This window comes from Malus domestica, chromosome 14, assembly GCF_042453785.1.
Source record: "Malus domestica chromosome 14, GDT2T_hap1".
Classification (NCBI taxonomy): domain Eukaryota; kingdom Viridiplantae; phylum Streptophyta; class Magnoliopsida; order Rosales; family Rosaceae; genus Malus; species Malus domestica.
The window spans coordinates 3,479,617-3,505,921 of NC_091674.1; the positions used below are offsets into that span (position 1 = coordinate 3,479,617).

Genomic DNA, 26,305 nt, shown 5'->3' on the forward strand with positions numbered 1-26,305 from the left:
GGCTGAAACGACCGGCATACTCTTGTAGTGACTCGTCTGGCTTCTGGCAAATAGTGTACAAGTCATCTGCAGAATGCAAGCGATCGGTCTGGAAGATGTGTTGAGAGAAAACAGTTTCCTCAGTTCCTCAAATGAGTCTACTGTCTCAGGTGGAACACGGCAATACCAGTTTAGAGCTCCGCTAGAGAGGGTGGAGGGGAAGAGAAGACATCGCTATTCGTCGGTGTGCATCCGATATGCCATGGTGGACTCAAAGAGGTTAAGGTGTTCAATTGGGTCCTCCCTTCTAGTATAAAGTTGTAAACTAAGCTTTTGTTTTGTCTTCGCTTGAAGGGGGCGTCAAGGATCCTCCTTGTGAGAGGGCCAGACCTGGGTTGGTTCCAATCAAGTATCTTGGCCTGACGTTCGGCCTCATCAGGGATACCTATGTTTTGATGATTAGCTCACTCTTCATCAGGGATACCCATGTCGAATGAAGGTGACCCTTCGTGTTGAGGGGCACCCAGATGATGGTTGATGTCCACAGGGGCAACAAACTCGTGTGTTTGAGTACACATAGTTTCGTGGAGCGTTTCAAAGAGCTTCTCATACTGCTCATGAAGAACCTCATTCTTCATTGCTATCTTGTTGTTTTGAGCTTCTAGCTCATCCACTTTAGCTTGAAGAGCAACCCTCTTTCCTTCTTTCTTTCGTTACTTCGCATTAGGTGCAAGAGGGGTGTCATTCTGTGTGTTGTGGCTTCCTTCGCTCCCCATGTTGGAAAGGGATGCCTGGTCAAAAGAGAGTGTACGAATGGTGGAAACCAGCTTAACAAAGCTGAAGAGAGTGAGAATAAGTGTCGTTCTCACAGACGGCGCCAAATGTTGATGCACAAAATCAGCGAGGACTTTGGTACAACAGAAAGTATTAAGTTTGTGACCTTCGCTAGATTGCTCCGGTCACTAGTGTGGATAAGTAAGTAAATGGATAGGGACAGGGAAGCAAACACAAGATGTACGTGGTTCACCCAGATTGGCTACGTCCACGGAGTAGAGGAGTTCTCATTAATTGTTAAGGGTTTACACAAGTACATAGGTTCAAGCTCTCCTTTAGTGAGTACTAGTGAATGATTTAGTACAAATGACATTAGGAAATATTGTGAGAGAATGATCTCTATTTATAGAAGAGAGTTTCTAGTTTCATTCTGACATTGACACGTGTCGTGTTGTGATTGGCTTCTGATGTTGACACGTGTCACGCTATGATTGGCTTCTGATGTCGACACATGTCACGCTATGATTGGTCTCCTGGTTGTGGGAAACTCTTCTGGGTCCTTGATGGTATAACGTTAACCAGTGCTCAGTAGTTTCGGGATCGGTCAAGTATGGTACAAACAAATAACATTGATGAAGAAATTAATTTAATGCAATCTAGAAATCACGTGGTGTATGTGACGACCCGTTTCAAATATATATTTATTTTATCTCCGAAAGCGTGGAAATGTCAATTTTACCCTTGAGCGTTGGGTTGTGAAGGGATAAATGGGCTAAGAAAAATGGACCAATTGCATTATGTCCTATTTCTTTAGACCGAATGAAAAATTTGTAGGGTTGTTAGGACTAAATTTGGTAGCCCAATTGGAATTTAAGTTGGTTTATATATGTGCCCAATCTGGACCATCACACACACACACCCACGTGCAACCTTCATACTCTCTCTCTCTCTTTCGTCTTCCTCGTCCGTACAATCCGTATGTCCAATCTCCATACTAGCTTCATCTCTCACAGATTGAGCTAGTAGAGGTTGTTTTTGAGTTCCTTGCAAGCTCAGGAGTCGAGTTATACCTTTAGTTTGACATGAGGACTTCGGAAACTCGAGATACCCGAGCTCCGACAAGGGGTGCAAATTGCTCTGTGGTGATCGCGAATGTTTCGTGGAGTTTTAAAGTTCTAGGAGGTCTTAAAACTACTTCACGAAGCTTGTAGAGGAATTTTGGAAGGTTTTGGACATCAGGACACTCAAGTTCGTTGAGTTGCAGGTGTGGTCGAACTATCGAGACTTTTTCCGGCCAGTTTCCATTGGTTTTAGGACGTAAAAGTGGTAAGACTTTGTTCTCCTTGTCTAGAGCTTCATTTTGGTACAAATTTCATGGAATTTGGTTGAGAAATGAGTGAGATATTAAGGTTCAAAGTTTTTCCAAAAACCGGTGAGTGCAGCGGTGGCCGACGCCGGACTCCGGGGAACCAACGAAAGAGAAGGAGAACATTCCGTCAATTTCGACGGATTATGCTAACGGCGTCAGGGAAAATAAACGGAATATGTTGTTATTTAACGGAATATTCCCTAACGCCGTTAGGGAAGGCGGCTCGTGTGGCTGTGCCTTGACCGGTGCGTGAGGGCGCGTGGGAACTTAGAAATTTTTTCTAAAAATATGGGGATGTTCGTGGGGTTGAGTAGGTCACGATGATATATTAAAATACCCCAATTGAACAACATATGAGAAGTTATTTCCTAGTTTTGGTTATGTGCTTAAAATAATGTTAAAATAGTTGTTTCACATATAGGTGAGACGTTTCCAAAGGACGAGCGCAATCAAGCAAGACTTGGGGGCTACGACCCTTCCACTTATCAGTGAGTAGGCTTTTGGTTTTCAGTATATATATATACATATATATATGCTTGGTATTTTTCCCAGAAAATTTAGTTAAATGGTTTTATGTTTTGAATGCCATGCCAAATGTTTTATACTTAGAATGTGCATTTAGTAGTTGCATATATTATTGGCGGTGCTGCGAACGCTCAGATAAGTTAGATTATAGATGTGAGTTGCATGGTTATGATTACACTTGATGCATTTAGAGCTCATAAACTTGCACCCCGGTGTTAGTGCTCCTGCCCGTGGTCAGGGCACAGTCCTTCACGTGATGTTCACCTCCCGCACCACACACTCACCTTGGATCCAAGTTAGGTGCACAGTCCTGTCGTACAGACCACTATAAATGGTTCCGACTCGTAGGTGACCCACAATTATTTGTACAGTTTTCACGTGATCGTAGCACTTGAGCGTATTTATTTACACCCAGTTCTGTCGTACAGACCACTCTAGGTGGTTCCGACTCGTGTGCAGGCATATTTGATGAGTTATAGGTTCAGCCGTACATGCCACAATAGGTAGATCCGGCTGACATATTACTTTTTATTGATTTACTTCACCTGGTTTACTTATTTCATTATGTTGAGATATTTGGCATGACATACATGTGGATTTGACTATTTCAAGTATGGTTTCGATATAGATATGTATTCTATTTTCTGGGAAATTATACGGGTTTTATGGCGATAGGTTATTACTTTTAATAAGTGAAATGGTTTTGAAAAGCTTTGTTTTTGCCCACTCACACTTTCTGTTTTGCGCCCCTCCAGTTTCTAGGTAGGTGTGCTTGTTGGTGGCTTGCGAGGAGTTGACGGCGGTTCTGACAGACTGTAATTAATGTAGGACCATCTCTCTGGTATTGTATAACTAGTATTTGTCCTGCTGGACTGCACTTTGGTTACCTATGCTCTGATTATGTGTAATCACACTTAAATCTCGTCTCTAGCACCTATATTTTCGTCTAGTGTAAATTAGTTAAATTGGTTTTTTTTATTTACTCGTATTTTTACATCATTATCACTTCCGCACTACGCACAGGGCTACGTCACCCTCACGTGACGGTCAGCACGCCTTGATTTATGTTTGGGTGTGTCAATGTAAAATACAAAAATAAAACTTAGAAGCTCATTTTACAAATGGTTTTCAAAATCTTATGGTGTAAAGGCAGTTAACCCTAATTAAAAATAAGTATAAAATTAGTCAATGCTCCAAAGTTCGAGTCTTTTGGCTCAGCAATCAGCATAGATGCTTCTTCAATATTCTTGCTCATACGACGATGATTCTAAACCTTGTGCCATTCAATTTTTTTAAAGAAGGTGGTTTTCAAACGTTTATATATATTACACACTTTATTTATTTATTTATGATCATCAAATTGAATAAATTAAACAGAATCAATGACTATAATTATACAGAGGTGTGTAAGTAGCTAAAAAGAACGATGGATGATGGATATTATGTTTAATTTATAATGACTGATGATTATATATATTAGCAAATTAAGTTGAGTGTTGATGTATTTAAAATAATCATATTTCAAAATTTTAAATCTTAGAGTAATTTGAGCTGTGTGGTTGCCTTCTCTAGCTCTGATTAATTAGAATTAAATATAGATAGTAACTTAATACGACATTTTCACTAATATTTTTAGTCTACCTCATAATATAGTATGTATTAGAGTTATTTAGACACAAAATTAATCATATAAGAGTAGTGTAGTCAGTTTTATATGTCCAATAAATAACATTATTGATAGTCTTATGACATTTGAATATAGCACAATTTTGGGAGTTTTTCTAAAAAATCTAACTTTTGTGAGTTTATATTTTATCTTAATTTTTAGCATACGCCCACGATTTAAATCTAAAGTTTACCTGTTAACAAACAAAATCTAAATTAAGTTTACCCATTTTATTGGGTACAATGAAAAGAGACAACACCAACACCAGAACTCTAACATATACAAGACGGTGTGTGACAGTTTACCCACTTTCTCATTATATCTCTTACTGGCTAGGGGTGCAATTTGGATTTGGTCAACTCCAATCCAGACATGTCCAGACTTCTTTCAAACTTAATTGGGAGGTTATATAATGAAGTAAAAATCCGCCTAAACTCAACGTGACCTTAACCGGATCATTTATTAGGTTGGGTTGGATTGATACATTGACCGTCTATGTCAACCCAAACTCAACTCGATTTCTAGCCTAAATTCTCTCATGTCCATCATGTTTCATATTAGATACAAGTTTTAGGACTATAATTGAATTTTGTTGGTTTTTATAGTGATAATGTTGCTTTTTACATTTCTTTTGGTTAAAGCTTTGGTATTATCTTGTTATTTTATTTTGAACTTCGCATGCTTGAAAAATTAGAAATGGTATCCACACTGATTGGTTTAGTTTTTGTTGTGAAGGATGATGTGTAAAATTAAATTTTGAGTAGTATCGGTGTTTTTTGGTACACAATTTTGAAAATCTTGCAAAATAAGATGTTATAAGATTAAACTTGATAAAGTTGGGCAAACTCGAATCCAACCCAAGTAAGTCCAAACCCAATTTAAACCCGAACTTGAATAACCCACATGAACCCGAACTCAATCCAAAACCGAATTATGAATGTACGTTAGGGTTAGGTTGACCATCTAACCCGCTCAATCTGCCTGGGTTGCACCATACTACTGGCATTTGATTTGAGGAATTTTCTAATATACTTCAGTTAATTCTACACTCGTTAGAATCTTTGCTAAAAATATAATGACCAAATTTAAAAACTCCGAGAGTTTTTAATGTACTTAAGGCGCCATCTAAGAGAGTTTTTCTAGTTACATTTTCTATACTAACTTAAGTTCACCCGCCAAAAAGTTTTAACACCTAAAGATCCAATATTAGTATATTACCCTTAAACTTTACAAAACCTACCGCCCCAGCCATCGTCCTCCCTCTCTCCCCACCACTCTCTTACTTTCTTCTTCTTCCTCCTCCTCGTCGGATCAAAATGGATTTGAATGAGATCAAACTAAAACGATTTCAATGAAATTAAAAGCAATGTGATGGAGCGTACAGTGGTGGTGGAGGAAGGGTGACGGAGTGCAGAGTTTTAACAACATCAGGAAATAGGTCTCACTGGGTAAGAATGCTCATAGCTGCACTGGAACATATTTTTTAGTGTTCATGCAGACAAAGAAACAGACAGCCCGCAGGCGTTAACTTGTCAAATTTGGAGAAAATCAATATCAACACATGTTTCCCCAGAAACTAATTAATGATTAGTTTGGTACTTAGTGAAATAATGACCCAACCAACACCCAACAGAAAAACACAACCACCACGAGAATACCCTCATTTTCTGAGGACATTTAATTTTTACACGAAAATTGGGACAAAAAATTAGTATAGAATTTGGTGCCAGTCGTATTTTCCTTCTTCTTTGTTTTTCCCAAAAAATAAATTTCATTAAAAAGAGAAAACGGTACAAAAGTTGAGATAGGTGGATCTAAGAGGGAGGCGAGGACTGAGAAGAAATTATATACCTTGAAAGTTGCCGTAGTATATAGCTCGGTTCCATTATCTATGCATATTAGGCCAATCCAAATATTACACAGAATTCCAATATAAACAAAGGAAACAAAACTTAAAAAGGCCAAAGGAATAGGATAGCGTTTGGCATTAGAAGGGACAGTGAGACGAGATGGAATGGGATGAAATGGAAGCTCCGTGCAACGTTTAGTACGTGCAAGCTAGAACAGAACATTTGTTCTATGCCCCGTTTTGGACAAAGTTCAAGCATATATACAACTGACTGAACCAACACATGTGTGAGCGATTGTTCTTTAACTTTTATCGCTAAATTGAGTAGCAAGAAATTACATGTTCATGTTATGATAAACAAAACTTAATACCTTTATTGTAGTTCATTAGTGAAAATAATAATCACTTCCCTTTTTATCTTTTTAATACACTCTTGTTTAATTTTATTTGTTGTTTCTGTTGGTTTGTTCATTGAGAAAAAATGATATGTGATTATTATTTTCTGTTATATTACAATGAGAGTAATTTATTCATTTCATACTAAAGACATCATTTGCAAGTGTTGAATTACCCTAGTGAATATGAGTCTCTCTTCAAACCACTACGTCTATTGTTTAGACCCTTTCCTTTACAATGTCCTTTTTTTTCTAGACCCTTTTGGTGCAAGAACGTTATGGTCAATCACTGTTCTATCTTAGTCCAACAGTGGACAAGAAAGTACAATAACAACAAAGTTAAATGACCACTTATAGTTGAATTAAAATCGAACTGTGAGTATAATTTCATTATACCATATAGCCTAGGAGAATGGGACTGTAGTAGTAATATCATTTATAATAATAAAAATTGAGGTACCAATGAGTTGCTTTTCGTGTTCGAAGGGCCTAGTTATTCAAGTCAATTTAAGGCACCTTAAATGGAGCATGATGTAATTGAGACAGGCTTTACTTATACCAACTACCAACCATGGCCCATATCAATCCATTTACGTACCCGGCATTTGCATTTATTTGGGCTTTTATCTTTGCTATTTAAAAAGGGAAATGTTATTGGCACTCCAACAATATTATTTTGCATTTCAAACTTTCTATAATTAGAAAGAAAATTGCATTTGTGAGGAGGTGTAGAATGAAACTCCTTATGCATATTTGAATCTTGGTTGCCGAGTTCAAAAGAAGCGTGGGATTTGAGTGATTTTCTGGCCTAGAAAAGGGAAAAAAGAATAGAGATTATATTTACACACCCCAAATTACTTCTCTCACATTCTTTTAATTTTTTAATTTTTTATTTTATCAAGTGTTAGTGGTGTGTAGAATATCTAAAAAATATTTAAAAATAATAAAGTGTGGCATGTAATTTGGGTTGTGTGAATATAATCTCTCAAGAAGAAAAAGAAGTGAACTTTAGAGTGTGGAAAACAAAGGAGTGAAATTTAGCTACCCCTTAGGAGCAAAATACGCTTGTCCTTTGTCGCCTTCGTAGCCCAGACCTTGGACTGGGGTGGAGAGGACAACATGCTCACCATTGACAGAGCGAGGACAACGAGGAAAACGGATCTTTGTGGAGAGAGAGAGAGAGGACGATTCGAATGTTGAGCCACAGGAGGAGGACAAGGTATTTGTTGGAAGAGATGACGATTCGAATGTCGAGCCACATGAGGAGGCCAAGGTATTTCTTGGAAATTTAGCTTTTGATGTTGATAATTAGAAATTGGCTAAGTTTTTTTAAAGGGCTGGAATTGTCAGGTTGATGAGGTGAGGCTTTGAATTTGTTTTGTAAAAAGTCTTAATCATTAAGGGTATATTAGTACTTTCATATCAACTTTTGGTTATACATATCATAAATTTTAAAAATGTGGCTATAATTCTATATAGTGTTCAAATTTTCGTTATTTTTCCAAATTTCCCATTTACATTTGTATCACATTTTTTAGCCAAGATGAATATCCTTAATTAAATTTAGTTCATCGAATAAGAATGTAAGGTGCTCATTCTAAAGTATTTTAGATCTCTCATTGAAGATTCTTATTCTAAACGATAAGAAGTAAGAACTGAACTTGCACGCAAATGGAAAACTACAATGCTTTAATTAACTAGACTAAATTCAGGTCTCCCTAGCATTATCAGGTCTAGATAAGGGCACATTTCTCTATTGAACTAAGATCGGAACTTAAAAGGGTAGCTAGTAGCATCCTAAACTGATTGGAACAATCATAAACGTATACATAGATCAGCAGTTGATAATCTTTCAACTTCTAAAGTAAGAATGGAAAACTTATATGCCCACACTTGTGCACACTGTGTGCCCTAGATATTGTACCAAAGGACAACCTTCTAGGGTTCTTAGGTTACAAAAAGTCATTAATAATTGGAATTTCGGCATTCCTAGAGTTACTTATGTGAAATCTCATTCCTGGATTTCACTATTGCAAATTACGTATTTGTATTAAGGAGATTTTATATTATTTTTGAAATTTTTAATTAAACTAATTCTGAAGTTTGAATTTTGGTCAGTAATCATTAAAATTCGTGGACTTTACGGGGTCACACTAAGTATAATTGGATAGAGTTCGATCCTACGAGCGCGTAGGCGAAAACCGTTCGCGAATTAGAGCTAAAACGAAGAAATTAAAGATGTTTTAATTGACAAAAAAAATACAAAAAGAAAAGAAAAGAAGGACTGGATGCTGCCAGATGGCAGCAAAAGAGAGGGGAAGATAAGAGATGCGGGAGAGAAATGGAAGGAAGGGATGGCCAATCAGGAAGGAGAACAATGAGGGAAATGAGGGGAAATGAGAGAGGAAATGACCGGCCAATCTTGGATCCCATGTGACCATCGACCCGACTCGATTCTATATCTTTATTCCGGCCATCGTTGACGATGGGACCGGTGCCAAAATGCTCCTCCCTTCAAACCCAATCGAACCCTTACCTTAATTCCACCTGTTAATTACCATGTTTGACAAACGAAGCACAAGAACCTCTTGCCCGAAACCCTGGAGCAATTAACTCCCTTTCCAGCAACAATCACGGTGGTGCACCACCTGGGGTTGGTAGCCCTCCCTAGCAGGAGTAAAACCCGACAACAATCACTGTCATTAGACATTCGACGGAGGAACGGCGAGGTTCGAAAATTTCCGGCCACTAGGCGGATCGAGGGCGATTTCAGGTGTTTCCCATCCGAATTGGACTTCAGCCCAGGTATGAAAATTATTCCCCTCATTGAGATCTACATGCCTGTAAATTTTGATAATTTTTTGAAATAGTTGAATTTTCCAGCAAGTCGGGATGGCGACGTGTGGCAGCAGCGCGTGGGCCGAGACCCCACCTGACCATCCTAGGCTAAATTTGATGCCCCGATTCCATATTTGACATCCGTGTAGTGAAATTTCAAAGTTTTAATATAGTTTCATAATTGACCGCCTAGTTGACCGTCATTTGATTATTATATGAATTGATGATCCGACCGTTGGATCGACACCAAACTTTAATATGTTATAGAACGTAATATTAAAGGGTGTTGGGAATTGATGGATTACGAATCCAACGTATGGATCTTCCTAAATTGGATTTTTAAGTTTGTAAAACTAATTGTTGATCACCACTTGAATTTGAGATTGGCGGAGATCCAACCGTCAGATCGCGATGAGATTTTAGTATGTTGTTCAACAAGCATAATGTGGTCCTTATGAAGTTACGGGTCCAAAATAAAATATACGGATCTTCTGGATTAAATTACTAGGGTGTGGACCCCACAGTAAATTGAGAGTTGACTTTTGGTCAACAAGACTTGAATCATTTGAATTACTAAAAATTAGTATTACTAGAGACTCAGTGAAGCTTTGCGGACTTGTCTCGGTGAGTGACTTTAATATACGTGATATGGTTATTACCCTGTTTTCCTATATTTGTATCTTGTATGGATATGACTTGGTTTTATAAATGTGTTTTCTGTTATAATGTGATTTTTATAATTGGTCATCGATCTACTTTTATTAAATGTGATTTGATTCATGGATTGGAAATATTGTGAAAAAGTGATTCGAAGTGCATATTGAAATGTTTGTTAAACTGAGGGCTAGTAGGGGACCTTTACCCTAGTGTCATGGGGTTAGGTGACACTGAGTCTGCATCATGTAGCAGTGGTACATGGATAGTCCTACTTGGTTAATCCGCGATAGGGGACCATACTATTTATGGATCACGCTTGGTTAATCCGCGATTGGCGATCCTTATGGCCATGTATATTTAGGAGTGATCATGCTTGGTTAATCTGCGATGAGTGATCACTGCCTAACAATTCCATAGGTGTGACTTTGGTTGGTTAATTCGCGATAGGGGGTCACGAGCTATTTGGTCATCTTGGTCCTGCTTGGTTAATCTACGATAGGGGACCATATTTTCTATGGATAGTGCTTGGTTAATCCACGATATGCGATCCTTATATCTTTGGTATGGCCATACACACACACACACACACACACACACTTAGGGGTGATCATGCTTGGTTAATCCGCGATAGGTGATCATTTCCTAACAAATCCGTAGGAGTGACTCTGCTTTGTTAATCTGTGATAAGAGGTCATTGCCTACTTGGTTACTGCAATAGTGGTTCTGCTTGGTTAATCCACGATAAGGGGCCACTTCCTGTTTGGTTACTTATGTAGGCTTCGACCGAACTACGTCCCTCTAGCCTTATATTTTAGTATATTTATGAACGATAGTTTTTTAGAATCTTTGTGGTTTAAATTGGAAAAGTCGTTGGCTGTCTGGGTTACTCCTTCGGAGTTTTTAGAGACTTGACTATGTTTTCATAATTACAAACGTATATTTGAGGTTTATAAACTGTGATCGATGGTCTTTCTTGTTATTGATTATCACATACTTGTATTATTGTCACTCACCCGAGCTTCGCAGCTTATCCAAGTTTCTGATTTGTTCAATGCACCATTCCCATGATGTAGGCACTGATTTTATATGTGACAGGTCTGGGTAAATTACGAGAAACCGCTTGATATTTTGGTTCCGTTGAGTGGTCCGGACCCCGATGTTGTTCAATTCCGTTGAGTGGTCTGGAATCCTTGTTATTGCTCATTTCCATAAGGTTAGTTTAGAACCCTAGATTCGAGTGAATGAGAATTACCCACAATAGACCTTGTGAATTTATATACCATGTTATTACTCATAACCCAAGTAGGGAATTATATAGAGTTCTCTAGTTAAATTTATGAAATTATATGTCATCTCAGTGATTGATTAACATAGTTAAAAGTTAAAATCGTGCATCTTTGATTCATGAATGGATTAATTGACGGGATTGTGGAATGACGTTGGATATAATTGTTATTAATATGATTAAATCAGGTAGTGAATGTGACTAGAGGAAAATATTGTGCTTGGTTGATTCCTTGATATGTTACATGCTTTGGATTGCGATATTATATTGAAACATAGTGATTTTATGATTGATGGAATAGAAATCTTGAATGTCATGTGGGTTCGTTATGTAGCTTGAATCAATTAATTCATGCTTGTCAAGTCCAAATAATTGATTGAAGAATGATACGCTTTCCTATTAAAATGTATTGGAATAAGTGTCGGAGTGTAGTAAATGATGAAATACGAATGACTTGATTCCTATTGAGGGTACGTAGGCAATCTAACGAGAACATTAGATGCAACCATAAAGTATACGAAAAATAATATGAAATTCGAATCTTGAGTTATGCTTTGTACGTATCTCGGAGGCGGGGTATGATAGATATACGGATACTTGGTGACATCATGCGTCGATTCTGGACGTATGTCAGGATTGGAACGTCACAACTTAAACCCTAAAATGTCTTAAAAAGCAAGATTAAGAGATTAAACTTTTCAAGAGAGGTCAACTTAAGGGCATGTCTTTAAGGGACAGGATTGGAGCAGTAGGGTTCTAACCGTCAGTGTGGAGCAATGACACATGTCAAGTCATTTCCCCATTTTTTTCCCATGCTCATTGTTCCCACCATGTACCCCTCTTTCCATGTCAGTCTCACATTTTGGTGCTTCAAATCAAAATGTTCCAATCTATAGGCCTAAAAAAGTACCCAAAGGGACTCATATAATTGTCATATCCAGTTACAAATTAGGGTATTTTGGTTCCACTAAAGTTGAAGGCATATTGTATGTCTGTGTTACAGGATACCACAAATTAAAGTCGATCGGCACTGTTGGGCCATGCTCTCTTTCCAGTTGGTGATTTGGCTGATGCTTGATTCTGTATGCTCACAAACAGTTCTTATCCGTTTATTTTTCGGCTTGATTTGTTTCAAATTTTCAATTATTATCTTTGATGAGCAAAGTATCAAGTGTAAATTAGTACATTTTTATCTCTCTCTTCAAGTCATGAGATAAGAAAGATATTGTTTTTTTAAGAAAAAGATGTACAACCGGTTGCATGATAAGATTCCTCATTTACTAATTAGTTAATTAATTAAGCAGCTTATTTTTTCATTCAATGTCTATTGTTTATGATAAAACTGAACTTAAAATTTTTTTCCAATAAGGTGGAAGTCCGATAATATGCATTCAACTTTTGTGGAACCAAAATACCCTAATTTGTAACTGGATATGAGTCCAAATTTTAATTAGTCCGATTATATATATTAAATCTTGCAATGGACTGCTCTAGTGGTTAGAGTCTTCTTCTTCAATTTATGTGTTTTGAGTCCAAATTCTTCCCCATCTCTTGGTATATATTAATATAAATTATTGTTTGTACTAAAAAAAAATGACTAATTAAAGCTTATAATATGAAATATATTTTCTTATTAGAACAAATTAATCACCATCTCTCTCTCACACACACCAACTTGCAAATTTCATTATTGTATTTGTAGGTGTATCATGATCATGAATGTAAGAATTGATTGTGGTCTACTATAAGGGTTCAGTCAAAATCTATCTTGTTGCTTGTGGGAAATACTTGAGGGCCTTCTCCTTCATTTAAAATGAAGCAGTCCATGACTCAGCCCAACGTCTCTCTCCCCAGAAAATTAAATTCTTACAAACCAAATATAATGAATGCCTCTCTTGAGTCTCCTCTCCTCCTGCCAAGTAAATTGATTGTAACACCATTAAATCAAATCTCTGTTTCAACAACTACACATTCACATCAAGTCAATATCTTTATTTAGATTTTTTATCAGACAGTGGGAAAGAACATCTTTCATCATCAAATTTTCTTTGGGACAGAAAGGAAAAATAGAAGTAACTTGGTATGAGATGCACGATTGCAACTGTATTTCTCACTGCAAAGCAAAACCATAGTAAGTAAGATCTTTGTGCCTTTTTGGTATGGCTGGTTTTGGTGATCTGGGTGGGGATGCACTTGTTGTTACAAATAGAGTCAAGTGGGTCTTCACTCTCGTGCGCTTATCCCTATCTGATAGCTGCATAAAGATCACTTTGGTATTGAGGAATATACTCGGTAAGAAGCACATGATGACATTTAAAATAAGTTTTGCAAGCATTCAAGGAACCCATGGTGTTGAAATATCCACTGTTTCCATGAATTTTTATATTTTACTTTAGAGAGATTATATTCATACATTTCAAATTACTTATTCTATATTTTTTATTTTTTTAATATTTTTTACACGCCACTAACACTTGATAGAAAAATATAAAAAAATTAAAAAAATGTGGGGAAAGTAATTTGGAGTGTATGAATATAATCTCCCTTACTTTATATGGTCGATTAAATTGAAGTGTTAAAGCATATGTCAGACATAAAATTTCATGAAGTTAAATTTCTTCTATAATAATGATTCTATTGTACATTGAAGTTTTCAGTGTACACACTTACTAGATAAAATTAATATGAAAATTACATAGTAGCCCCTAAGGTTTGAGGGTAAATTACAACTTCATACAACAACTTTAAAACATTTCACTTTCATACATCTAGTACCATTTTATTTCAAAATAACACATCCGTTAGATTTTCCATCCATTAGTCTGTTAAATGCTAACGTGGCTACCACATTTGTGCTGATGTGGCTACCACGTGGAAAAAAAATATTTTTTATACATTAAAAATATTATAATATTAACCCAATTAAAAAAAAAAAAAACTAGAAAATCCCGAAACCCAGATCCCTTCCCCGCCCCCCCCCCCCAACCCTTCTGCAACTCCCAAAATCCTCTATTCTCCCCACAACCCCCAAACCCATATCCCCCATCTTCATCTTCTTCCCTGCAACCCAGAAATGATTACCCCCCACCCCACCCGCGCCCCCCACCCCAAAACCAGAAACCCAGAACACCCCGCCCCCCCCACCCCCACCCGCGACCCTCCCTGTGCACCCCCCTAACCCGCGACCCTCCCTCCCTCTATACCCACACTCTTTCCTTCTCTACACACCCTCCGAACCCATATCCCCTTTCTTCCCCCTCTCATCTCTGCAATCCCTTCCCACTATCCCTCACCCACCACCCCCCCCCCAACGACTTCACCCCCCCCCCCTCAGCGACCCACATACCTGCAACAACAAAAAGAAGAAGAAGAAGAGGGAGGAAGAAGAAAAAATAAAAACCCCCCCCGGCTCTGCCGCGACCCACGACCCACCTCCCTTCCCCCCGCTCCACTCCGCCGCGACCCGCGACCCACTTCCCTTCCTCCCCCCCTGGCAACCTCTTCCTGAGAACTGGGCTTTTTTTTCTCCCTCTTCGTCTTCTTCTTCTTCTTCTTTTTGCAGGTTCTGGGGGGGACGAATTGGGTTTTTTTTCTTTCCGCCCTCCTCTTCTTCTTCTTCTTCTTCTTCTTCTTGTTGCAGGTTTTTGGGTTCCAGGTTAGGGATAGGGATGTGGGTCACTTGGGGGGAGGTCGCTAGTAGTGGGAAGGGATTACAGAGAGAAGAGGGGGAAGAAAGGGGATCTGGGTTAGGGTTTTTATGTTTTTTTTTAATTGGGTTAATATTATAATATTTTTAATGTATAAAAAAAATTCCACGTGGCAGCCACATCAGCACAAATGTGGTAGCCACGTTAGTATTTAACAGACTAATAGATGAAATCTAACAGAGGTGTTATTTTGAAATAAAATGGTACTGGATGTATGAAAGTGAAATGTTTTAAAGTTGTTGTATGGGGTTGTAATAGACCTTAAACCTGAGGGGCTACTATGTAATTTACCCTTAATTTTAAGACAATATTAATGTTAATTAGTAGTGTGTTACTAGATTGTATTTAAACTTTGACGCAACTTAAATTCTTAACAATATCAATATTAATTAGTAGTAGATAATTAAAATATTCATATTTACTTGATGCTGATTAGTAATGGCTTGTGAAATCGTCTCTCAAATTTTGACATGTAAGAGCATCTTCAAAAGAGACGTCAAATTCAAATCATCAAATTTAAATTTGATGGCTAACTTGGTAATTTGACATATTGTCAATATTTTCTTTTCACCCGGTATTCCAAAATTTATTGCTTTATTTATATATTTTTTAAACAAAAATAATAAAAGTGGGTTATTGTTGGTTTAAAAATAATAAAATAATACTTAAATATACTAGCATTTAAGACAAGACAAGTGGAATGCCTTTGGAAATAGTAAAAATCAAATTTGAAGGCAGCTTTAAATTTGACATCAATTTGCCCATGTTAGCTTAGGCTTTTTTTGCCATGTTATCTTCGACATCTCAGTTGAAGTAAATTGTACGTTATTTGTTACAGTTATATGTTTATGTGACATTTTTGACATCTTTTTTAGAAATGGTCTAAGGGGTGGTTTGGGAGTGAGATGCTTAAAAAAAAAAGCACCCATGAAAAAAAGCTGTGAGGGTTTTAGGTGTTTGGTAAACTGAAAAAAAAAAGGCTTATTTTGGAAGCTGATGTGAGAATAAGCTAAAATCAAAGGAAAAAGCTGAAGCTGCTATTTGCAGCTTTGGAAAACTGGTTTTTTTTCAAAGCACACGGAACTACAGTTCTCCTTTAATGAAAAGACTCACTATCAGACTGTTTTTTTTTTCCAAAAGCACTTTTATAAAAAAGTTTACCAAACACTCTGTTGATTTATTTCACAGCCGCTTATTCTCATAACGATTTTTTTGCAAAGCATAGCAATCCTAAACCAGTTCTAAGTTACATTGGTTCAAAAGCTATGGATGTTTTTATTTCCTGAGGTGGAGAGGAGAGCCACGAAGATTTGAGCAAACAGGTAATAATTGACGGTAGAGAAACGTACGGCAGAGCAGACGAGACGGAGAGAGATCGAAGGCCAAGTTGCAAGTGCGTGATTAGTAGCGTACAAGGAGCCAAAAATTATATTGAGTATCCCATTGGAAAATGTACAAGATATGTCAGGACTCAGCAATAGACATTTCTATTCTCTCCACACATAATAAAAATGCATAGAACAACTGGCTTTCACCACTTCCAACTCTCTCTAATAATTATAATCCAAATCCCAATGCCTGTGTTTCTCCCACTGTGATGCCCTAATTTCTTCAAACTCGCCCTAGTTGACCAAATGAGGATCATCTTCTAATTTTTTTTGTGAGGATTTCGAGAATTCTCTAATCAAATTCATTTATCGTATATTGTACGATTAATTTTTATCAATTACTGTTTATATTTAATTTTAAATAAAAAGATTTACAATGATTTCTAATCGTACGATATATAATGAACGGATGTAATTAGAGGATTTTCAGAATCCTTATAAAGAGGACCCAGAGAGAAATCCTCATTCTAGTTGACCAACCCAACTTAAACTCCTAATGAGTTTAAAATCTTCTGCACTCAAAATTTGTGACCTTTTTATGATCTATCTTATTTATTGACACTTAATCATTCATTTAAATCTTATTTAATAATGTTAATTTTTCTACTTATCTCCTTAATAAAAATTTAAACCTAAAGATGAGTTAAGTAAAAAAAAAAAAACACGTGTTGTTCAAATAAATAGAGCACAAGAGGCTACAAAGGGTTTTTGCTGCAGAAAATTTGAACTCGACCCAGTACATCATGTCAATTATTTGGCAACACTTGTTTAAACTCTAATAACTTAAGTTCACGTAGTCATTTACATAATTAAATAAATTGACAGTTCATTATAAGGGTAAGTTATATTTTCCCCATCAAGTTTGGGATTAATTTTAATTTCTTATAACATCTTTAAAACATTTCAATTTCATATATTTACTTATCGTTTTATTTCAATTTCATACATCCATTAAAAAATCCGTCAAATAAATCTTTAAGTGATGACGTGGCTGCCAAATTTGTGCCACGTGACAAAAAACATAATTTTTTATGTATTTAAAATATTATAATAATTTATCCTATTAAATAAATAAATAAAAGAAACTCGTCTTCTTCCCGAGCACACCCATCCCACCCCACCCCACCTGCAACCCCCCCCAACCCCACCCAAAACCCACCCTCATGCACCGGAACGCCATGTCCTGGGAGGACGAAATCGTTATACGCAATGTCACCCATGCTGGCCTCGTCGTCGCCGACTGCATTGGCCGTGAAGTCGCATCGCAGCTCGATCTTGAAGAAGCCCTAGAAGCTTCCCGATACGCTAGTGTGCAGGTGTTTGTGGGTGGGGTGGGAGATGGGTTTCTGGATGGTTTGTGGGGGGGGGGTTGCAGGTGGGGTGGAGTGAGATGGGTGTGCTCGGGGAAGAAGATGGTTTTTTTTTTTTTAATAGGATAAATTATTATAATATTTTAAATGCATTTAAAATATTATTTTTGTCACGTGGCATAAATTTGGCAGCCACGTCATCATCACGTCATCACTTAACGGTTTACTTAACGGATTTTCTAACGGATGTATAAAATTGAAATAAAATGATAAGTAAATTTATGAAATTGAAATGTTTTAAAGATGTAAAGAATTGAAATCAATTCCAAACCTAAACGAGTAAAATGTAATTTACCCTTATAACTATAATATTTATTATCAGAATTGTCAGTTTGTTCATTACATATGAAAGATTAAATGAACTCAAATTAATTGATTATTTTATAGAGATAGTTACATTACTCACAAGTAACAGTATGCTTCGACAAAAATAAAGTACGCATAATATAAGTATGAAGTATCGTCCTTTATTTTATTGCAGCTTAGCTCTTCTCGAATAATCCTAAGTCCACTCTAATCAAACTTTTTTTTTGTTGGACAAAACTCTAATTAAAACTTACAAGCTTCCAATTCCAATTCAAAGATAACCACACAAGATGTAAAATCACAAGTGTGTTGCACTGAAAAAATTCACGAAGACATTGTAACTGTAAATTTTGTACGGTAACATTTTAGAAGTGAAAGGTAAAAATATATAACTTTTTAGAACTGAAAAATGCATATATAGAAATATTCTTTTACCATGTTACATTATGTAACAAAACTCATGATCTCACATTATATCATCCGACGATTTACTTTATTTTGTACTCTAGGAAAGTGGTAAAATATAATTAATACAACAAAACAAATAAAAAATCGTAACCATAATTCATATAATATTTGATTCATGGAAAATATTTCTTTACGTTACATGCACCCCACAACCATACAAAAGACCTTAAATAACTTGATTTAATCCCATTGTCTTTCTTCTTAACTCGACATGTAAATGGAAACTCAGGCTCCCAACTCCGTTGCACGTGCACAAGATACAACTTCAGCTAGTAGTCGCATGACTTGTTGCTCGCAAAGTGCAGCAACGTCGAACCTCCAGACCTGACAGAGAAAACAGCATTCCAGATCTCAGTGAAGACCCTGATGATAATGCCGTGGTTGCAGGGAGAGTTGAGCTGCAGGAAACAGTTGAGAAGCTCCCGGAGATCGTCTTTGGAGTATATCTCGTTCTCCAGTATCATCTGTAGCATCGAGTGTCGAAAATCCAAGTAAGGGTCGCCGGAGTCTTTCTCCACGGCCACGCTCTCGTTGCCGATTCTACCGAATCCGTTGACTGGTCTCGTGCTCTTCGTGTCGGAATCTGTGACTAAAAAAGGAGCGTGGTCGTTGTCTTTGTAGAGTTTGTTGTAATTGTTGCGTGGGGTTGAAGAAGAAGAAGGAGGAGGAGGAAAGTGGTTGTTTTTTAGGGTTTTGGAGGAGGGTTTAGGTTTAGGGTTGAACATTTGGAAGAGCTTACTGGGTTTTCTGCAGCTGCCGCACCCTATGTCGACTGTGACTTTGCTCAGCCGGAGCTTTCTTCTGGTTGTTGTAGGCATTGTGTGTGTTTTAGAGAGAGAGAGAGAGAGAGAGAGAGAGAGAGGTTTTGAGTTGAGGAAGCAACTGAGAGTTGTTGGGATGAAAGGATTTGACTAAGTGGATTGGGAGAGGAGCTATCTCTATCTCTCTCTATAAAGTCTGCACGTGAGCTCCTGAAGGGTCACCTGCATGCTAAAATGACTGTCCTGTGATCTGTTTCTATGACAGTCTGATCTCAACCGCACGATTTGACTACCAGAAAGAATACACGGGTTGTGTACTTGATGTGTTGCTTCCTTGTCATCATGGTGTGGTACCATCTGCCTTCAAGTGATGCAAAGCTAATAATTAATTCACGGAGTGAGTAATGCCTATAATGTAGAGCACTCAGATAAATCCTTCTTAAATCTTATGCGAGGGAGATGTAATCAATAAATATGGGATAATAGTTTTGTTATTTTAACTAAAGACCTCTCAGTTGTTCACGATCATATAGCTTAAGTTCATATGTGTATTAGAGATAAGGAGAGCGGATATACAACCGGTTACACAAAAGAATCCTTCGTTGTTCATAAGCAAGCAGCTCATCAAATTTATTAAGGGGTGTGTTATCCACACATCATTTTTTACTTCTCACACACTCTTTATTAATTTATGTCCGTTGATTTTCTTCAATTCATCTGATCCGATGATCGAAAACAAAAAAAGTGTAAGAGAAGTAAAAAGAGGTGTGTGGATATCACATCCCTTTATTAATAGTATAACTAATCAAGCAACAATCAAGTCTTTTGATTTATTTTATTTATTGACTTATCCATCCAACTGAAAGTGTAATATTTGCAAATCCTAAAGACAAACATGGTGGGCTAGCTAGTAGCGAGGGCAGGTATATCTATGACGCTTGATTGTTCTTGATCAAGCCTGCTACATGCTCAGCAACCCACATTGAGCCTGCTTCAGTGCAACAAAAAGCATGAGTATGGCCCTCTCTTTCAATTGATAGAACAGCATCTGGGACCTGCTTGGAAATCTGGGACCCACAGAAATACAAAGTAGTAATAAGCCCAGTGCCAACAGCAAAAGTAAAAGAATGCCCAAACCAAAGGGGAGTGCAATCTGCTCGCCATTTTACACCTTCTACACATATCCTCTTAAATATGGACATCTGATTCTCTTTTGATTTGTTTAATTCAATGACAAAAAAAAAAAGGAATTTTAAGGAAAAACTTTCGGTATTGTTTACTTTAACGAAAAACCATATTTTTACACTAAAAAGTCAATCATGATACTATTCACTTTACCCTTTATTTGTCCTTATCGTTAAAATTCAAAGTTTTCAAACATTTTTCATTAGTTTTCCTTTAAAACAGAGGGTGTGCAAAAGGTGAAAAATGGCGTTTAGAAATCATTTTTCCAAACAAAATTGCAACACACATTTAACACTCAATAGCATCAAGAACCGCAACCACTTTATCTCATCCGTACTATATCGTATATCTACTTGGAAAGAAAATTTTCTAAGAGAACCCAAATTTATTGGCCATTTAAGCATTCTCAATCAATGTTTGTCGGGGACAAAACTGTGATCATATACTTTTCTCATATGAAAACCATGATAAGGAATCATCGCTAAAACATTACCCCACAGTTTAAACTTAAAAACGGTATAAGAAATGCTAAACCTTTGGAGTCTCGTAAAGTCTTATCTCTAATCAATTTATTATCTCATAGCAAAAAACTCCTCTTGTTAGCAGTGCATAGGTGATTATATTACTAAGCAGCTCTCCAAAAGGAAAACTAACAAAAAGTTCAAAAAAAACTTATCGTTTAATGAAAAGCTCTTTTTAAAGGTATAGTGAATAGTACCAGACAAACGTATAAATGTGGTTTTTCGTTAAAAGTAAACAGTACCAAAAGTGTTTTGTTAAAACTCCCTTCTTCAAAAGATATCGATGACATAAATCAAAATATATTCACTAGGCTTGAGCGAACAACGTATGTGCTAAAACCTTCCGGGCCCCAGATCTTCCTAGATTCCTACTCTTGGTGGAGTTGTAAGCTACTCTCTTGGTTATATTCTTTTCCAGATCGAAAACGAAAAAGAGAGTGGCTGCAAATTTCATGCAAGAAGCACACGTTAAAGGTATCTGGGAATCTCTGGGGTCCGGAAGGTCATGAGACTTCACATTTGTTTTCTACCTATAGATGCATTCGCAACATATCCATTTGCACAAACAGGCAGGGACACGATATCCCTATTAATTTCTTAAATCTCAATGGTACTTGACTTCCAAAATCAACATTGAAAAGAACTATTTAATTTTACCTCTTCGAACATTTGCAGTGGACCCCAGTGATCATCAACGCCGAACAAAAATGCCATTTTGTGCTGCTTTTCCCTCATGAATGCCCAATCTGGTGTTTCTGAAAGCTGACAGTGTAGTCCTATGGTAAGCACAAAATGTGTTTATCACAGTTCTAACTTTCCTAGATGAACTATGCAGCAAATTTGGTGTTTGTTGAAGCTGAAGATGCAAAACATGCAAAGAGAATATCATATCTTAACAAAGAAAATATTGTCTAGAATAAATAGTCTAACACCGTCGTGGAAACTGGAAACTTTTCAGTCGAATGTATTAGTGCTATAACTTTCCTGTTAACATGAGGATAACAGATTTGAATGCATACATGAATACCAATTAGGAAAGAACTCATTCGTCAAATCAGATAAAGGATGCACTCAGTAGATGCAGTAGCACAAAGCCAATATACATCCTCACAGTCAGTAACTACAGTTTTTCAAAACACTATTGGTAACTTTCAGAATCAGTTACAATATCTTAAAATTTACAGAAAACCAAGAGTTTCACCTTTCTGAATTCTGTCATTGCCATAAAGAGGACATTCCGCATGGTATGGTACTGCAAGTACACGAATCAAATGTTGACGGAAAAGATTCAAAACACAAGCATGTGAGTGTGCACACACTCACGAAAAAAAAACATACTGCTTTATGGTGGCAAAATAGTAAAATCAGTAGAACATTGGTATAAGCTCAACGTTTTTGAAAATATTACAAGAAAAACCTTTACCTTTACCAAGTGAGAGCAAGTAGCCTCAACTGCAGTAGCTGACCAGAGCTTCCCAAGGAATGTGGTCACAATTAACCTCAACAATCGGATAGGAAACAATCCCAACAGCGCAACAATTAAGCTCAAGACAACACTTATAATGCGGGACCTGAAACATAATATTCTGTGATATTATTCTCCATGAATACCTTAATGTTAGACTGTCACAACTAATATCACTAGAATGAGTTTTAACAGAACCAGTCAATATACATTAGGACCAAGTGATAATTCCAATAAATGGTTAAAAACAACGAGAGCTGTTATTGACACTATAAATAAGTCATCCGGCATTCCGCCCACCTAAACACATAAACGAGAAACTCAACTTGGAGGAGTGTACTTTTTGGAGTCAATAACAGTTCCCTACAATTCATCAACTGTCAGTATTCTCATTCAAAGTTCAACTTTAATTGTGCCATAAGTGAAACCTACAAACCTTAAGAGACACCACAGAAAGTAGGCATGAAATAAAATAGTAAAACCGAAAGGTACCAGCAAAACAGGAAAACATTCATTATAATAACTGTCTATTGCATTTGCATGTCCATGAAGCACAGAAGATCCTGCTAATGCGTGGGACCAAATAAAAAGAATTCATAACAAAGAAAGAATTTTACGCTGCAAGCTTCCTGATGAAAGACTGCTGTATGGATTGTCGGTTTAAGGCCAAAAATGGATAGAGTCCAACACAAAATGTCACCCAAAATTCCATAAGCAATGTTAAGTAACAGGTTCTTTGTAGTCAGAAACCTATGGGTGGTAGTAATAGTATGACAAATGAGTAGTAGACAAAACTGTACAGGGTTGTTGTCACCTTCTCTGGAGATCTTTTGAACATTTCGAGAGATATATATGAACCAATAGAGTGCCCAACCTGCAGGAAACTAAACTCAGCTGTTTTATAAGAAGATAGTAAAAATCAGAAGCCGAAGAAAATCAATTTTACGATCTTTCAAATTCTTTCTTGTAATCCTGTGGATGAATTGGTGGTCACAGAATTTGTTGAGATCACCACCTGAAGAACAACTTTTGAACACTGAAAAATATGGTACACTAATAATCCTCGTTCAGAACCAGGAAATGCTGACAGATGTTCATCACCCAACCATTGATCGAAGATTAAAAACACACCCATTAAACAATTAAACCCCTCTATTTTCTACATAGGAGAAATACATTATGGATGACACCCGAATGAAAAAAAAAACAGAGGAAGAGAGGGCACTCAATCACAATGCTTATGTTCATAAAAAAATACTACTGTCAGTAAACAATCACACACAAAAACTGAAACAAGAGAACATTTTGCATTGACACTGGGAAATGCTTCTGATTAACGAGTGCTTGAGTGTTAAAGTAAAGGCAATGGATGTGTCTTTGCATTGTTGCTGATGTATATGCTAGAAATAAAGTTTAGTGGATACAGCATTGCTGACAAGCAAATGCTACAGAACTCAAATGCAAGAGATATCTAACTTGGTCCAACAATCTTAAGGTGATTTAGGAACAGATATTGCACTTATACACCCCTCTTCTCCACACAGCAGACATTAAACTGAAATTAGCAGCAGAAATTGGAGAGAGAAAATTATCGCACCAGTAATATAGGAACTTCATTATTTTGCAATTCCTGTTTGATGAAGTCCATCTGCACACAAATTTAGTTACAAGTAAGCACTATATGTGACTCTAATATACTATTCTGTTAAGCCTGAGACGCTGTTATAATTAATAAGTTCCAATATAGACAAATTAGCGAATGAGTGCCAATAGGAAAAGTATTGGAAAAGGAGAAATCGAATAGTGTTCTAAACAGAAGTCAGATCTGCAAGCCAAAGTTGGATTGCTGCTTTTAAAATAAAACAAACGCATGGAATGACATGAAAACTTATAATTTCAGATGCTCAATTCAGTAATTTGGATTTCACGGTTTGATATTTTTAATACAAGCAGGTCAACTAGAAGGCAATTGATTTCGGAAGAAATGGCATTCAAAATGCTTCACTCCGTTATACGGGGCATTAAGCCACCACACAAACAACTTGAAGATGTATCAAAGATCTCTGGTCTCTTTTGTCCACCCGACCATTTAAACAAAACCATAAAGCATGCACAGTTTACCTTATGATCAATTTGTTCTTGTAATGAGAACAGCCTTCCATGCTCCCAGTTCTAACAAGAAGAGAATATCATATAACAATCATGACCATGCCACAGACCACCGAAGCAAAGCATCAAACAAGATCAAATATCTTACATAATATATGATAGAAAGTCATTAAATAATTCTTCAACTAAACAAAGGGGTGAAATGAGACTTGCAAGAACTACTATATATATAATGGAAGGTCAAAGTATGCACTTGCATGCATAATTGGTTGAAATTTACTCTTGCAACCATCTTAAGAAAGTTTGTATCTTTCAGATTCAGAAACATTTGAACCTGAGGACCATAAGATGCCCACCACCCTTTTATTAACTACAGAAGACATATATCATTGTGCCCTCTAAAATATAACTGATTCATAGACACTCCTACTCATTTTGGTTTAGCTTTTCTCTTCAAGAAAAAGGTAAGAAGACCTGTTAGTGGCTTTCGGCTCTCACATCTGTGATCTGTCCAAATTAATTACCTTCAAAAAACAAAGATGAAAGAGCCCTTGAGTTGGTTCACCTCATGCACTCCAACTGATAAAGTAACTTGATTTACAGGTATTTTGAAGCTTAGGATACTTCAATAATTTACAATAATTGTCAGAACCCTAGTTTCCAGTTTCTTCACATTAGTAACCCAGGGTTGACCTTAGTATTATCATAATTTAACATATTCCTGAACATAATACTTGCCGGATTCTAAAGGCGATTAGTTGGTTGGAAAGGAAACCAAAGTATAGTACCAAGTACTGATAATCATGAGCAACAAAGGGCAAGTGGTGAAAATTGATGCAAAGATTAATACAAGTATGACTGAACCTTGTATAAGAAAAATGTAATACCTTTTTGGTATGAGATATATGCCCAACAGCTGATGATAGACACAAGTTTGAAAACAAATTAGCATAAACTTTACAACCTCTAAAATAGTTAACCGAAAATGACATACAAAAAACACCCAATTCTTGCCTGTCACAGACGCAGCTCCACCAAGCAACTCATACAGCGACTCCACAAAGTCTTTGTAAAATGAAACAATACCTACAATATACCGAAAATCCAAATAGTAAGTTCTCACAATTGAATCAATCCCAGCCAGATAAACACAAAAACCCAAAAACCCACCTGGATTTCCAGGTATAACAAGAACATGCAATGTTGGATTGTCTGCAGGGATCTCCAGTACTTCAGTGGTGAAACTGAACAAGATATCAAACAGAAAAAAAAAAACCCAATTCACAAAACAATCGTCACGAAAACTATCACACATCACAGAATTTGTAGCCAAAAAGTAAGAACCTTGACACATTGCACAGACGAAATGTGGCACGATTCTTCACTTGAATTACTTCAGATTCGGAATTTTCCTTCTCACCCATTTCTCTGCTTCCACGGTATAATCCGTAGCTTGCCCTTGGCCTTATATATCTATATAAGAATATCAAAAACTGTTCAATCCACAATTATATGTTCGACAATACAAAAATCTCACATCGGAAAACAAAATCAAATATCAACTTATACAGTACCTGAAACCGGTGGAGAGTGAGAGAGGTGGGCTAATGGAAGGAAAGAGTCGAAGAAGCATCTCTGTTACTTTATATGCTTCGAGAGTTTCTTATTGAATTTGTTATTTCTAAGTG

General features: G+C 36.8%; 2 protein-coding genes across 5 annotated transcripts; both read right to left on the bottom strand.

Moving 5' to 3' along the window:
• Nucleotides 1-18,653: 18,653 nt before the first annotated feature.
• On the bottom strand, nt 18,654-19,502 carry LOC103454220 (transcription repressor OFP6). Its single transcript, XM_008393813.4, has one exon. The coding sequence runs from the start codon at nt 19,392-19,394 to the stop codon at nt 18,846-18,848; it is 549 nt and encodes a 182-aa protein (XP_008392035.3). The 5' UTR covers nt 19,395-19,502; the 3' UTR covers nt 18,654-18,845.
• A 591-nt stretch (nt 19,503-20,093) lies between these two features.
• LOC103454143 (uncharacterized) lies at nt 20,094-26,305 on the bottom strand. Of its 4 annotated transcripts, none has more exons than XR_011575369.1 (14): nt 26,192-26,305; nt 25,962-26,090; nt 25,788-25,861; nt 25,632-25,703; nt 25,505-25,533; nt 24,630-24,680; nt 24,106-24,156; nt 23,317-23,382; nt 23,126-23,202; nt 22,809-22,871; nt 22,467-22,614; nt 22,245-22,295; nt 21,701-21,819; nt 20,094-20,404 (listed from the first exon to the last, which is right to left on the bottom strand). XR_011575369.1 is itself a non-coding variant. In XM_070812086.1 (14 exons), exons 1-14 carry the CDS (start codon nt 26,248-26,250, stop codon nt 20,267-20,269), a joined length of 1,113 nt encoding a protein of 370 aa, XP_070668187.1. In that variant the 5' UTR covers nt 26,251-26,305; the 3' UTR covers nt 20,094-20,266. The 4 variants fall into 4 exon arrangements, 2 of the variants coding, with proteins under 2 accessions (XP_070668187.1, XP_070668188.1); XM_070812086.1 differs by having other exon boundaries at nt 21,701-21,805; XR_011575370.1 differs by lacking the exon at nt 22,809-22,871.

Bases quoted from the DNA above. Each gene is read 5' to 3' on its own strand.
- LOC103454220 (XM_008393813.4), bottom strand. From the start codon at position 19,394: ATGCCTACAACAACCAGAAGAAAGCTCCGGCTGAGCAAAGTCACAGTC.
- LOC103454143 (XM_070812086.1), bottom strand. From the start codon at position 26,250: ATGCTTCTTCGACTCTTTCCTTCCATTAGCCCACCTCTCTCACTCTCC. The intron at 24,681-25,504 runs GTATTACATTTT...TCTTCTTGTTAG, and splicing joins ATATATCTCATACCAAAAAG to AACTGGGAGCATGGAAGGCT. The intron at 22,296-22,466 runs GTAAAGGTTTTT...GTGTACTTGCAG, and splicing joins CTTGCTCTCACTTGGTAAAG to TACCATACCATGCGGAATGT.